This window comes from Ranitomeya variabilis, chromosome 5 (assembly GCF_051348905.1).
Source record: "Ranitomeya variabilis isolate aRanVar5 chromosome 5, aRanVar5.hap1, whole genome shotgun sequence".
NCBI classification, from domain to species: domain Eukaryota; kingdom Metazoa; phylum Chordata; class Amphibia; order Anura; family Dendrobatidae; genus Ranitomeya; species Ranitomeya variabilis.
Window position 1 is genome coordinate 272095859 of NC_135236.1, and position 15650 is coordinate 272111508.

General features: G+C 46.0%; 1 protein-coding gene across 4 annotated transcripts in view; it reads left to right on the plus strand.

The window, feature by feature from the left end:
* The window catches only part of NME6 (NME/NM23 nucleoside diphosphate kinase 6), a 63376-nt gene that overhangs the window by 19553 nt on the left and 28173 nt on the right, over nt 1-15650 (plus strand). For all 4 annotated transcript variants that reach the window (XM_077264320.1, XM_077264316.1, XM_077264319.1 and 1 more), the window contains exon 2: nt 9271-9363. In XM_077264320.1, the coding sequence (XP_077120435.1) occupies nt 9277-9363 (87 nt within the window). In that variant the 5' untranslated portion in view covers nt 9271-9276. The remainder of the gene's footprint in view (nt 1-9270; nt 9364-15650) is intronic.

Here is a 15650-nt window from a genome sequence, read left to right on the forward strand (position 1 = left end):
CTTCCTCCACAGACAGGTCACTGCTGCCTCATCTGTCACTGCCTCCACAGACCGGTCACTGCTGTCATATCTGTCACTGCCTCCACAGACCGGTCACTGCTGTCATATCTGTCACTGCCTCCACAGACCGGTCACTGCTGTCATATCTGTCACTGTCTCCACAGACCGGTCACTTCTTCCTCATCTGTCTCTTCCTCCACAGACCGGTCACTGCTGCCTCATCTGTCACTGACTCCACAGACCGGTCACTGCTGTCATATCTGTCACTGCCTCCAAAGACAGGTCACTGCTGCCTGTCACTGCCTCCACAGACAGGTCACTGCTGTCATATCTGTCACTGCCTCCAAAGACAGGTCACTGCTGCCTTATCTGTCACTGCCTCCACAGACAGGTCACTGCTGCCTTATCTGTCACTGCCTCCACAGACAGGTCACCGCTGCCTCATCTGTCACTGCCTCCACAGACCGGTCACTGCTGCCTCATCTGTCACTGACTCCACAGACAGGTCACTGCTGCCTCATCTGTCACTGCCTCCACAGACAGGTCACCGCTGCCTCATCTGTCACTGCCTCCACAGACCGGTCACTGCTGTCATATCTGTCACTGACTCCACAGACAGGTCACTGCTGCCTCATCTGTCACTGCCTCCACAGACAGGTCACCGCTGCCTCATCTGTCACTGCCTCCACAGACCGGTCACTGCTGTCATATCTGTCACTGACTCCACAGACAGGTCACTGCTGCCTCATCTGTCACTGCCTCCACAGACCGGTCACTGCTGCCTCATCTGTCACTGCCTCCACAGACCGGTCACTGCTGCCTCATCTGTCACTGACTCCACAGACAGGTCACTGCTGCCTCATCTGTCACTGCCTCCACAGACAGGTCACCGCTGCCTCATCTGTCACTGCCTCCACAGACCGGTCACTGCTGTCATATCTGTCACTGCCTCCACAAACAGGTCATTGCTGCCTCATCTGTCTCTTCCTCCACAGACCGGTCACTGCTGCCTCATCTGTCACTGCCTCCACAGACCGGTCACCGCTGCCTCATCTGTCACTGCCTCCACAGACCGGTCACCGCTGCCTCATCTGTCACTGCCTCCACAGACAGGTCACCGCTGCCTCATCTGTCACTGCCTCCACAGACCGGTCACCGCTGCCTCATCTGTCACTGCCTCCACAGACCGGTCACCGCTGCCTCATCTGTCACTGCCTCCAAAGACAGGTCACTGCTGCCTCATCTGTCACTGACTCCACAGACCGGTCACTGCTGTCATATCTGTCACTGCCTCCACAGACCGGTCACTGCTGTCATATCTGTCACTGCCTCCACAGACCGGTCACTGCTGTCATATCTGTCACTGCCTCCACAGACCGGTCACTGCTGCCTCATCTGTCACTGACTCCACAGACAGGTCACTGCTGCCTCATCTGTCACTGACTCCACAGACCGGTCACTGCTGTCATATCTGTCACTGCCTCCACAGACCGGTCACTGCTGTCATATCTGTCACTGCTTCCACAGACCGGTCACTGCTGTCATATCTGTCACTGCCTCCACAGACCGGTCACTGCTGCCTCATCTGTCACTGACTCCACAGACAGGTCACTGCTGCCTCATCTGTCACTGCCTCCACAGACCGGTCACTGCTTCCTCATCTGTCTCTTCCTCCACAGACCGGTGACTGCTGCCTCATCTGTCACTGACTCCACAGACAGGTGACTGCTGCCTCATCTGTCACTGACTCCACAGACAGGTGACTGCTGCCTCCTCTGTCACTGACTCCACAGACAGGTGACTACTGCCTCATCTGTCACTGACTCCACAGACAGGTCACTGCTGCCTCATCTGTCACTGCCTCCACAGACCGGTCACTGCTGCCTCATCTGTCACTGCCTCCACAGACAGGTGACTGCTGCCTCATCTGTCACTGCCTCCACAGACCGGTCACTGCTGCCTCATCTGTCACTGCCTCCACAGACAGGTGACTGCTGCCTCATCTGTCACTGCTGCCTCATCTGTCACTGCTGCCTCATCTGTCACTGCTGCCTCATCTGTCACTGCCTCCACAGACAGGTCACTGCTGCCTCATCTGTCACTGACTCCACAGACCAGTCACTGCTGCCTCATCTGTCACTGCCTCCACAGACAGGTCACTGCTGCCTCATCTGTCACTGTTGCGTCATGTGTCAGTGCCTCCACAGACAGGTCACTGCTGCCTCATCTGTCACTGCTGCCTCATCTGTCACTGCCTCCACAGACAGGTCACTGCTGCCTCATCTGTCACTGCCTCCACAGACAGGTCACTGCTGCCTCATCTGTCACTGACTCCACAGACAGGTCACTGCTGCCTCATCTGTCACTGCCTCCACAGACCGGTCACTGCTGCCTCATCTGTCACTGCCTCCACAGACAGGTGACTGCTGCTTCATCTGTCACTGCCTCCACAGACAGGTCACTGCTGCCTCATCTGTCACTGCTGCCTCATCTGTCACTGCTGCGTCATCTGTCAGTGCCTCCACAGACAGGTCATTGCTGCGTCATCTGTCACTGCCTCCACAGACAGGTCACTGCTGCCTCATCTGTCACTGCCTCCACAGACAGGTCATTGCTGCCTCATCTGTCACTGCCTCCACAGACAGGTCACTGCTGCCTCATCTGTCACTGCTGCCTCATCTGTCACTGCCTCCACAGACAGGTCACTCCTGCCTCATCTGTCACTGCCTCCACAGACAGGTCACTCCTGCCTCATCTCTCACTGCCTCCACAGACAGGTCACTCCTGCCTCATCTGTCACTGCCTCCACAGACAGGTCACTCCTGCCTCATCTGTCACTGCCTCCACAGACAGGTCACTGCTTCCTCATCTGTCACTGCCTCCACAGACAGGTCACTGCTTCCTCATCTGTCACTGCCTCCACAGACAGGTCACTGCTTCCTCATCTGTCACTGCCTCCACAGACAGGTCACTGCTGCCTCATCTGTCACTGCTGCCTCATCTGTCACTGCCTCCACAGACAGGTCACCGCTGCCTCATCTGTCACTGCCTCCACAGACAGGTCACTGCTTCTTCATCTGTCACTGCCTCCACAGACAGAACACTGCTGTCATATCTGTCACTGCCTCCACAGACAGGTCACTGCTTCCTCATCTGTCACTGCCTCCACAGACAGGTCACTGCTTCCTCATCTGTCACTGCCTCCACAGACAGGTCACTGCTTCCTCATCTGTCACTGCCTCCCCAGACAGGTCACTGCTGCCTCATCTGTCACTGCCTCCACAGACAGGTCACTCCTGGCTCATCTGTCACTGCCTCCATAGACAGGCCACTGCTTCCTCAACTATCTCTGCCTCCACAGACAGGTCACTGCTTCCTCATCTGTCACTGCCTCCACAGAAAGGTCACTGCTTCCTCATCTGTCACTGCCTCCACAGACAGGTCACTGCTGCACATCTGTCACTGCCTCCACAGACAGGTGACTCCTGGCTCATCTGTCACTGCCTCCATAGACAGGTCACTGCTTCCTCAACTATCTCTGCCTCCACAGACAGGTCACTGCTTCCTCATCTGTCACTGCCTCCACAGAAAGGTCACTGCTTCCTCATCTGTCACTGCCTCCACAGACAGGTCACTGCTGCCTCATCTGTCACTGCCTCCACAGACAGGTCACTCCTGGCTCATCTGTCACTGCCTCCATAGACAGGCCACTGCTTCCTCAACTATCTCTGCCTCCACAGACAGGTCACTGCTTCCTCATCTGTCACTGCCTCCACAGAAAGGTCACTGCTTCCTCATCTGTCACTGCCTCCACAGACAGGTCGCTGCTGCCTCATCTGTCACTGCCTCCACAGACAGGTCACTCCTGGCTCATCTGTCACTGCCTCCATAGACAGGCCACTGCTTCCTCAACTATCTCTGCCTCCACAGACAGGTCACTGCTTCCTCATCTGTCACTGCCTCCACAGAAAGGTCACTGCTTCCTCATCTGTCACTGCCTCCACAGACAGGTCACTGCTGCCTCATCTGTCACTGCCTCCACAGACAGGTCACTGCTTCCTCATCTGTCACTGCCTCCCCAGACAGGTCACTGCTGCCTCATCTGTCACTGCCTCCACAGACAGGTCACTCCTGGCTCATCTGTCACTGCCTCCATAGACAGGCCACTGCTTCCTCAACTATCTCTGCCTCCACAGACAGGTCACTGCTTCCTCATCTGTCACTGCCTCCACAGACAGGTCACTGCTTCCTCATCTGTCACTGCCTCCACAGACAGGTCACTGCTGCCTCATCTGTCACTGCCTCCACAGACAGGTCACTCCTGGCTCATCTGTCACTGCCTCCATAGACAGGCCACTGCTTCCTCAACTATCTCTGCCTCCACAGACAGGTCACTGCTGTCTCATCTGTCACTGCCTCCACAGACAGGTCACTGCTGCCTCATCTGTCACTGCCTCCACAGACAGGTCACTCCTGGCTCATCTGTCACTGCCTCCATAGACAGGCCACTGCTTCCTCAACTATCTCTGCCTCCACAGACAGGTCACTGCTTCCTCATCTGTCACTGCCTCCACAGAAAGGTCACTGCTTCCTCATCTGTCACTGCCTCCACAGACAGGTCACTGCTGCCTCATCTGTCACTGCCTCCACAGACAGGTCACTGCTTCCTCATCTGTCACTGCCTCCCCAGACAGGTCACTGCTGCCTCATCTGTCACTGCCTCCACAGACAGGTCACTCCTGGCTCATCTGTCACTGCCTCCATAGACAGGTCACTGCTTCCTCAACTATCTCTGCCTCCACAGACAGGTCACTGCTGTCTCATCTGTCACTGCCTCCACAGACAGGTCACTGCTGCCTCATCTGTCACTGCGTCCACAGACAGGTCACCGCTGCCTTATGTTACTCATGTCCCCATTTGAATGAATGGGACTCCTTTCATTACCAGACACCTGAGGGCATCAGTGTGCTTAGCTCTGTGTGAAATCTGTCATGGGCTGCTAAACATATATTGGCCCTCAAGTATATTGCCCATCAGATGACTGCACACTGCTGATCACATCCAAGGTATAGCCCTCTCCAGCGTGGCTATGCTGGGATGACAAAGGGCTCAGGGTAGTCCTCACCTTTTCTTCATTATTCCAGAAGTCATAAATAATCTGAAGGGGGCTTGATCAGAGAAAATAACTTTGCAGGAATTACAGATATTGTAGAGAGGAGCGGTAATATAAACCTGCAGCTAGTGGATGCAGAGTCGTGGCGAAAGGTTCTGACACTGACACATTTGTTTATCCCACAATTTGCTACTTCAGTGTTTTTAGATCTTTTACGCCTATGTTTCTATGGTTACTGAAGTACAATTCTCAGCATATCATAAGTTTCTATGCTTTTATTGAGATATACATCAGGTGTATGTAACGGCCCCATATTTACAGTGTTGACCGCTATTGTTCACACTGGCTGCTGGATATCCACTTCTGGGCCAAAGGCTGCCGTCACACTATCAGTATTTGGTCAGTATTTTACATCAGTATTTGTAAGCCAAAACCAGGAGTGGAACAATCAAAGGAAAAGTATAATAGAAACATTCACCACTTCTGTATCTATCATTCACTCCTGGTTTTGGCTTATAAATACTGATGTGAAATACTGGCCAAATCCTGACTGATGGCAACCCAGTGTTACCTAATCAGTGCTTGGAACTTATCACAATTTCTTTGATTTCCTTTGTTCACTGAGCCACTTTGTTATCACTTTTGCCTTGTGACATGGTCTCCATATGCTGGAGAAAGCTTTGTTCATCACCACATTGCTCCTGGATGGTTGGGAGAAGTTGCTCTTGTAGGATGTTTAGATACCAATCTACCGTTTTTTGCCGACTATAAGATGCATCGGACCATAAGACACACCTGACATTTTGGGGACAAAATAGTAAAAAAATGTTTTAATAAAATGATGGTGCGTGTCATAGTTCACTTTTACTTTTAGCTTACTGGGGGGTGAGCGGCAGTGGTGGAGCGGGGTCTCAGGAGGTAGGGTTGCTGCTGTAGGAAGCTGGCGGCGGCGGCAGGAGTGGGGCGAAGCTGCGAGCCCCCGGCTGGGAGGAGGTGGTGTTGGCAGTGCGAGGCTGCGACTTGCTTCGTGCTTGTAGAAAATGTTGGCGTATTCCCGCATTTCCCATTTTTTTTCACTGTAGTGGACTTTGGGAAAATGGCCTCCGCAGGTGGCGCATGCGCATATTGAGATCTCGGGAGACGGTATATTCATGGCTGTGTATTTAGGCAAAATTGTGAGCCCACTCTGATGTAAAGTGACCTCACATGAATGTTCTCGGGAAGCTTTCCTGCTGGGATGACACAGGACTCATGGTAGCGCTCACCTTTTCTTTTCTGGAGAATCATTCTTCCATATGTGGCAAACAGTCTGAAGGGGCTTAATCAGGAAAAACTGTGCTGTCTGCTCTTGTAGGGTTAGGGTGCACACAGCTGTTTTAATAAGAAGGGCACAATGGTGCAGAGTTTTGGCTGGGCCAAGGGGGTTTGAAGCATTCACATTGTATATGGCTTAAATATAATTTTATACATAATTAAAGTAAAACAAGAGACGTTATTTTTTTTTATAGGGGCTATGTCTCCTATATGACCATCTGATTAGTTGAAACTGAGTTTTGGGGGTGTCAGACTCCCTTTAAATCTTAGGTTTGCCAGGGTCTCTTCGGTTGGATCAGCAAAAAGTGATGGTATTTCCTAGCTAAAAAGCCACTTTGTGTAAGGCAATAACCCTTTAATGACCAAGGAGACAATTTTAATTGTGTTTTTCCATTTTTGCCTTACACAATATGCATGCTTTACGTTAAGTTTAATTTTATATCTAGTTAGGTGTTTAAGGCCTTGTTTACTGCAAAACAAGTTTTATATTTTTTTAGTCGTTGGGGGCCTTAAAATTAGAAATACAAATTACATTTTAACTTTTATCTATAACGCTTCTGACATTGGCTGTTTATCCTATTACACCATATAATCTACTTAAAGGGGTTGTCCACTACTTTAATATTGAGGAATGAACCTTATTCGATTGAATAGAAGCTGATCTGCTGCTTTCGGCATCAGACACTTCTCATACATTTTGTACATCCGGCTGGAGCTTATAGGTATCAAAGTAGCAGACAACCCCATTAATTACCCAAATATTTTTATTATACAAGTCACTATGACTGCAAGGTGGCGAATATTGTATTCAATAAATATTATTTGATAAAAATAATTTATTTTTATTATTCCAAATAGGAGACAATTTGACCACCCTCCAGCAGGTGATCACTGCGGCACACACAAAACCCTCTAATCAATCTCCATCACATACAGTACAGACCAAAAGTTTGGACACACCTTCTCATTTAAAGATTTTTCTGTATTTTCATGACTGTGAAAACTGTAAATTAACACTGAAGGCATCAAAACTATGAATTAACACATGTGGAATTATATACTTAACAAAAAGTGTGAAACAACTTAAAATATGTCTTATATTCTAGGTTCTTCAAAGTAGCCACCTTTTGCTTTTGATGACTGCTTTGCACACTCTTGGCATTCTCTTGATGAGCTTCAAGAGGTAGTCACCGGGGATGGTTTTCACTTCACAGGTGTGCCCTGTCAGGTTTAATAAGTGGGATTTCTTGCCTTATAAATGGGGTTGGGACCATTTGTTGTGTTGAGCAAAAGTCTGGTGGATACACAGCTGATAGTCCTACTGAATAGACTGTTAGAATTTGTATTATGGCAAGAAAAAAGCAGCCAAGTAAAGAAAAACGAGTGGCCATCATTACTTTAAGAAATGAAGGTCAGTCAGTCCAAAAAATTGGGAAAACTTTGAAAGTGTCCCCAAGTGCAGTTGCAAAACCATCAAGCACTACAAAGAAACTGGCTCACATGAGGACTGCCGCAGGAAAGGAAGACCAAGAGTCACCTCTGCTTCTGAGGATAAGTTTATCCGAGTCACCAGCCTCAGAAATCGCAGGTTAACAGCAGTTCAGATTAGAGACCAGGTCAATGCCACACAGAGTTCTAGCAGCAGACACATCTCTACAACAACTGTTAAGAGGTGACTTTGTGCAGCAGGCCTTCATGGTAAAATAGCTGCTAGGAAACCACTGCCAAGGACAGGCAACAAGCAGAAGAGACTTGTTTGGGCTAAAGAACACACGGAATGGACATTAGACCAGTGGAAATCTGTGCTTTGGTCTGATGAGTCCAAATTTGAGATCTTTGATTCCAACCACCGTGTCTTTGTGCGACGCTGAAAAGGTTAACGGATGGACTCTACATGCCTGGTTCCCACCGTGAAGCATGGAGGAGGAGGAGGTGTGATGGTGTGGGGGTGCTTTGCCGGTGACACTGTTGGGGATTTATTCAAAATTGAAGGCATACTGAACCAGCATGGCTACCACAGCATCTTGCAGTGACTTGTTATTCCATCCGGTTTGCGTTTAGTTGGACCATCATTTATTTTTCAACAGGACAATGACCCCAAACACACCTCCAGGCTGTGTAAGGGCTTTTTGACCAAGAAGGAGAGTGATGGGGTTCTACGCCAGATGACCTGGCCTCCAGTCACCAGACCTGAACCCAATCGAGATGGTTTGGGGTGAGCTGGACCGCGGAGTGAAGGCAAAAGGACCAAAAGTGCTGAGCATCTCTGGGAACTCCTTCAAGATTGTTGGAAGACCATTCCCGGTGACTACCTCTTGAAGCTCATCAAGAGAATACCAAGAGTGTGCAAAGCAGTCATCAAAGCAAAAGGTGGCTACTTTGAAGAACCTAGAATATAAGACATATTTTCAGTTGTTTCACACTTTTTTGTTAGGTTTATAATTCCACATTCATAATTTTGATGCCTTCAGTGTGAATTTACAATTGTCATAGTAATAAAAATACAGAAAAATCTTTAAATGAGAAGGTGTATCCAAACTTTTGGTCTGTACTGTACATGTAAGTTCGAATGTGGGAAAAGGTCTCTTACCATTACCTACAAATACTGAATATCATTTTGTCATTATTTGTTATTGATCAGTAGGTGACATCAAACATATTTAATACATTTAATGCTATCTTCCAACTTCATGGGATTGTATCCACTGCTGCATCTGCCCCAGAATGGACACCACTGACTCCCCGGAGCCCACTGACTTATAATGTGATTTGTCACCTCTGTAGTAATTTTTCTATGCTTTTCATTGTATATGATGTTGTGTCTCTACACCTTGTTCCTGTAGGTGATCATGTCCACATTTCGCTGGACTCGTTCTCTTCAGCTCACATTGGCTGTAGTTAAGCCAGACGCAGTGGCACATCCCATTATATCTGACGTAAGTATTTTATTGGATAAATGTACTACTGTACCAATTATAAATTGGTGAATGATTCGAAAAATGATCCAGTAATGAAAAGGTATGCCATGAGATAATGTCACTTATTAAATACAATTGAGACTCCATCAAGTATAAATCCTCTCTAAGATAACAGTAGACCTGTGCATTTTGATGTATAGCCTTAAAGGGGTTGTCTGGTCTTGACCCCTTTGCGACCTTTAACATATATTTGCATCAAGTCATGCTCCTGCATTGCATGTTGAGCTCACATTTTTCCCCGCACATGTGTCTTTAACAGCCGCGGGTGGAGCAGTGCCCTAATGTGGCTACCAGGTACACATAAATTAGCCATTTTATGCTCTAAACGCTCTAATTTTTTCATATTTCTAGTGCAGTAATGCAGTTCATGTTTGCATGTTTTTGTGCCGCAGTGTGCTGCCTTATTTATTTGACTGTATGCGAGTTGGTGACTCTAGGTTCAGCACCTGTTCACACTTGGTTCATGTTTGGATGTGACGGTCAGTTTTTTAGATTTGTATCCATTAGCCTTCTGACCGAGCACTCCGCCTCTTAGCCACAGGTGTTTTAATCGCAGCAGGTCCATTACCCCTCCACAGAGAGAGAGAAATTTAGTCTAAGGCCGGCGTCACACTGGCGTTTTAAACGGCCGAGTGCAATGCGATAAAAAATCGCATTGCACTCGGACCAATGTTAGGCTATGGGCAGCTCCCACCAGCCGACTTTTTGTCGGCCGTTTTCCTCGGTCCGAGACAATCGCAGCATGCTGCGATTGTCTCGGACCGAGGAAAAATCTCGGCTCACTCGCACCCATATAAACCTATGGGTGCGAGTGAGACAGCGCACACCACTCGGATATCATCCGAGTGATGTGCGTTATAAGCGGACCCCAGCAATGGAGGAGATGGAGAAATTCATTTCTCCACCTCCTCCGCAGCTGTGCTCCGATCCTCCCTGTGCGAGAGAATCGGAGCACAGACGCATGACACTCGGCTCCTGCTCTGCTGCGAGCAGGAGCCGAGGGTCATTAGCATATCGCATCCGATGATCTCGCATCGGATGCAATACGCCTGTGTGACGCCGGCCTAAGAAGAGGTTTCACAGGTACCCATTCAGATGAAGACGTTTAGTCTCAGCGAGGAAAGGAAAGTGTAGGACCTGGTATACGAGAGATGCCCTAATGTGGCTACCAGGTACACATAAATTGGCCATTTTATGCGCTAAACGCTCTCATTTTTTCATATTTCTAGTGCAGCAATGCAGTTCATTTTTCATGTTTCATGTTTGCATGTTTTAGCGCCGCAGTGTGCTGCCTTATTTATTTGACTGTAGTTCTGGAACATGACAGCACTAGAGGATAATGGGTTCCTGGTCGCTTCATGTTTGATTCTTCTCAAATCTTTGGCTGTTAATGTGGTCTTATTACCTCCACACGTATTTGGAATGCTAATGACTATTTGCAATAAAATTTTTGATTCTGTGGTCACAGTTACAGGAGTGCTGCATCCCTCGTAAGACTTCTAACAATTTTTTACTTTTCAGGGTCAGGTAAATGTCTATTTTTGCCTGAGAAAAATAAGCTGCCTAATAATTATGCACATCTTGATAAAGGGTCAAAATAAAGCGAGGAAGGAGGAAAAGGAGAAATCCTCAGCTTACCTGTGAAGGAGGAATGCCACATAGGGCGCGGTGCACGGATCGCTCCAGGGCGGTTTCTGCCTTGAATATGTTGGAGAAAAGGGTGTTCATCCAGCAGCCACTGTACCAAAGCATGGCAGTAGGCATCCAGACATCTGGTCTACGCAGGTCTTAATCATGACTGTGAGGGGTTTTGCTCAAAATGCGTACACCAGTTGTCTGGACACCTACTGCCCTGACTTTGTTTCCTCTAGTTTTTAATGCTTTTATCCTAAAAAATGTGAAGTTTTAGACTTTTTTGATATCCTGTTGATATCATTGGGCCACACCTCCCTCATTACACAAATACCCATCACCTGATATGCTTAATCCGACCAACTATCAAGTTTATGCAGCTTGGAGTTGGAGAAGAATGTTGAAAAATGATGACATTGTCAGAGTACTCAATTGCCTAATAATTCTGCACGTGGTGTGCTTTTACTCTGGGGAGCGAGGAAAATGGGGAGAGGAATGGAGCGATCCAGTGGGCAAGACAAACCTGGGGCACCCCACATATAACTAGAAGAAATATGACATCTGAATAGATGGTTGTGTACAGGAGATGTAGTATGTCTATGCAGTGTGCTGGATTCTGTCCTATCCAGTCAAATTCAAATACACTTAAGTTATCTCTCCCATAACCCAGGCCATAGATAAAAAAACAAAATGTGAATACCAAAGTACCAACAATAAACTATAAGGCCAATAAAAATTTCAAAACTTTATTTAAACAATCATAAAAACTGTGAAAATCTACATATAAAAAGAGGGAAATAACCACAAATGACGCAATTGGTGATTATTGACAAGATACAAAGAATAATATAGATTCCATGTAAGTCATATCTGCAAAAAATGTAAATACAGCCTAGTGAGAATGTATACATTCTTGCACATAGGAACAAGAACACATGAAATAATGATCTATACCAGGTTTAAATATAAAAAACATATATGTGTAGCTTTGAGCAAAAAAAGCAGAAAATTCATACACACATGTTACAAGATGAATAATAATATACTCATGGCCACATACAATGTCATGTCAGGGTAAATTAGTATCAGAATGTAGAAGCTCTTGTTTATAACTCAGCCATCATGTAGAAAATATGTAGTAATGAGATATGAGGCTATACAAAAATGTCCACAGCTAAGTTATTTATTATTAGGAGATAAGTGAAAAATAAGCACAAGCGTGTCAAAAAGAGTAACTATAAACCAAAGCTATGGCATCAGTGTAACCCCTTATGTTTATCACATAGGATCAAATGACACATGTATATTAAATTAAGCATAAATATTCCAAAAGGAGAAACAAAATGAAGACTTGGGATGTTTTGGGGAGAGTAAAACAATCCGTTTCTTTAGAAGCGCCTCCTGATGCTTACATTTTGACCTTAAATTTTATGCGAACACTGAATATTTCTTGCGGGCTCTGCCGCTAGAGATTGTCAGGGAATGTATGGTATGATGGCACTGATTGCGGGGGAAGGAATTGGAACAAACTTGCTTGCCTTGGCCTGTGTAAGAAGCGCTGCAGCATTTCTGTTCAGTGACTCATTAAATGCTCTGATCTCAGTGCACCATGGGGGTTATACAAAACTGCTAATGGGAAATTGCCAGAAACCATTGGACTGTAGGAGGCAATCTTTTTACATATCCGCAGCAGAGTTTAATTTTTTTTATTTTTTCAATCAAGTGTTTTTTATTGAAACATTTGAAAATGAAGAACAGTACATAAAAAGATGCCCTAACCCTGCCCGCCCTCCACATAATACAAGATATGTCCGTTACAAAGGATATTTCACAGTTCGGAAGAGAAAAAGGATTCCAAATTGGGACAGGGCCACATCATATGCAGTAGATTACCTGAATGCACTTTACATCTAGCATATAAAGGATTTGACCAAAGCTCTATGTCAAATAAGAATTGAGGAGTTCTGTGTGGCTGGCGCGATATGTACAGTGCACGAGATATGTGGGATTCACCTGGGGACAGTTGGGGAACTCTCTCCAAAATTTGCCTTCTGTGGGACCAGCTACATCCTGACATTTTTCTTTTGAATGAATCTGATATTTAGCTAAAACCAGGTCCAGTAGAGCGCTATATAATTTTGAGATCAGACCACCAGAGCCATGTGAGGATGTTATCCTGTGTATTATCAAGTTCTTGAGTACACAACCATCATGAATGATCCCCTCTGCCTGACATGCATGCCGTATCTGGATGTATTTATTAAATTCAGAGTGCGGTATTCCAAATTCTCATTGCAGTTGAGAGAAATTCTTAATAGAGTCGCCCATTACAATATATGAAAACCTAATCATCCCCCTTGGGTTCCAGCATTTGAACTCCTTTAGTTTATATAAATTACAGAGCCACGAGGTTCCCATAGGTGAGTTGTGTGATCCCATACAGGCCCTGCAATTCTCTCACATTCACATTCCACCAAAGCCAGTGCATTAGTAGTAAAGTTGGGGTTTTGTCAGAAGAGGCTTAGAACCTTTTTCCTAGATGACTGAATATGATGTTGACACTATGCACCCCCACACCCCAGGAGATCATCCCAGCCACAAATACGTTGAAGTTGAGCTGACATGTAGTAGACCCACGGGTTTGGGACTGCTGAATCACCTGCACTTTTGTTTCTTTGTATAGTTTTCAGCTTAATCTGTGGAGTCTACTTTCCCCAAAATCAATTCCCTGAACAGACAGTTAATTTAAGAAAAAATATCTCTGGTGTAATCAAATTGGGCAGTTGTGCAAACCCTATAGCAACTGAGGCATCTAAATAATTTTAATTAGGTTGATGTGCCCCACCACTGACAATGATAGCTTAGACCATGTACCCATCTGGTGTTTGAACTTGGTAAGGATTTGGGGTAAGATTTAATCTTTCATAGACATTTACTTGTGCTAATATGTTAGTTCAGAGACCACTTGTACAACTGAATTATCAAATGGGAGCAAGGCCGATTTGCCCTTCTGTAATCAGCAAGCCTAAATATTCCCCAAGTCTCTCAACAGTATCCATCACTATGGGTAGAGTGGTGGAAGCTCCCTCCAGAAACTACAGAGTATCATCAGCATAGCGTGCCACCTTCTCCTCTAAATTCCCTCTGTGAAGACTTTCTATACCTGGTGACTCCTAATAATTACATCGAGGTTCAGTGACCAATATGAACAGTAGGGGAGACGGAGCAACCCTACCTCGTGCTTCTTAAGGCAAAGTTATAGGAAAGTTGTCAATTTACTCTTAACCTGGCTGTCCCCCATATAGCAACTTTATCCATGGAGTGAACCTAAAACCCAAGCCAAATTTTAACAACACTTCCCGCAAGAATTCTCACTCAGTGGAGTCAAACGCTTTGGTGGCATCGAGTGAACATATGACTCTTGCCTCATTATCTACTGGAAGTTGAAGATTAAAGGGGATGTCCACTACTAGGACAACCTCTTCTCATACCCCATGCTTGGCCCTCATAAAATAATAAAACCTATACTCCCATTCCGGCGTCGTTCCCATTGTGTCGGCACTCGCTCTCATGCGGTGTTGTGACATGTGATGCCGGCACAGGAGGTGAGTAAGAAGAGGGGGTTGTTGTCGCCTTCCTCAAAGAACCGTTGATGAGAGAACATATGTTTATGTTTAGTCTTTTCTTTAAGATGTGAGTTGTATGCCGCTTGTCTTTGCAGGCCAACAAGTCCCCCACTTTGCCTGTAAAGACAAATTTATCTTCCGAAGATTTAACTCTGTCTTGGAGGAACTCCCCAAACTGCCCTGACTTATTCTTAGATCAGCTAATTGCTTGTATCAGTACACCCCTTAAGCAGGGCTTCATGGTGTCTCATATTATGTATTGTGGAACAGAATTAATATTTTCATTGAAATAATGTTGAAGAGTGGATGTAAACAGTTAAACATCTATAATATAGAGCCAGAAGGCGTTCATAAAACATAAAGTTAGTGATAATTTCGGTCTACGGAGGATACATTGGCTCGTCAGTAAAGGTGAATAGTCTGATAGGGCTATAGGTAGGTAATTCACCGATTCTACAAGGGGCAAGGATATGTTCTGTGTCCAGAGCTAAATCTACGGTATATGCGATAGCGTTTCATGAGATTTGAAATAGCTAGAAAATTGCTGAACCCTTGGATATCTAATTTGCCACAGGTCTGATGATACTTCAGACAGTAGCTCAACAAATTTAGAGATAGGAGAAAACTCTGTGGCAAGATCTGGTTTAAAGAGAACCTGTCAGCAGTATTTTGCCAATTAAAGTAAAGGCATTGTTATTATTTGCACCTTTAGGCTATGTGCACACGTTCAGGATTTTTAGCGGTTTTTTTTGGCAGTTTTCCGCCGAAAAAAAACGCATACATTAAGCATCCCATCATTTTTAACCCCTTCATGACCCAGCCTATTTTGACCTTAATGACCTGGCCATTTTTTGAAATTCTGACCAGTGTCCCTTTATGAGGTAATAAGTCAAGAACGCTTCAACGGATCCTAGCGATTCTGAGATTGTTTTTTCGTGACATATTGAGCTTCATGTTAGTGGTAAATTTAGGTCGATAATTTTTGCG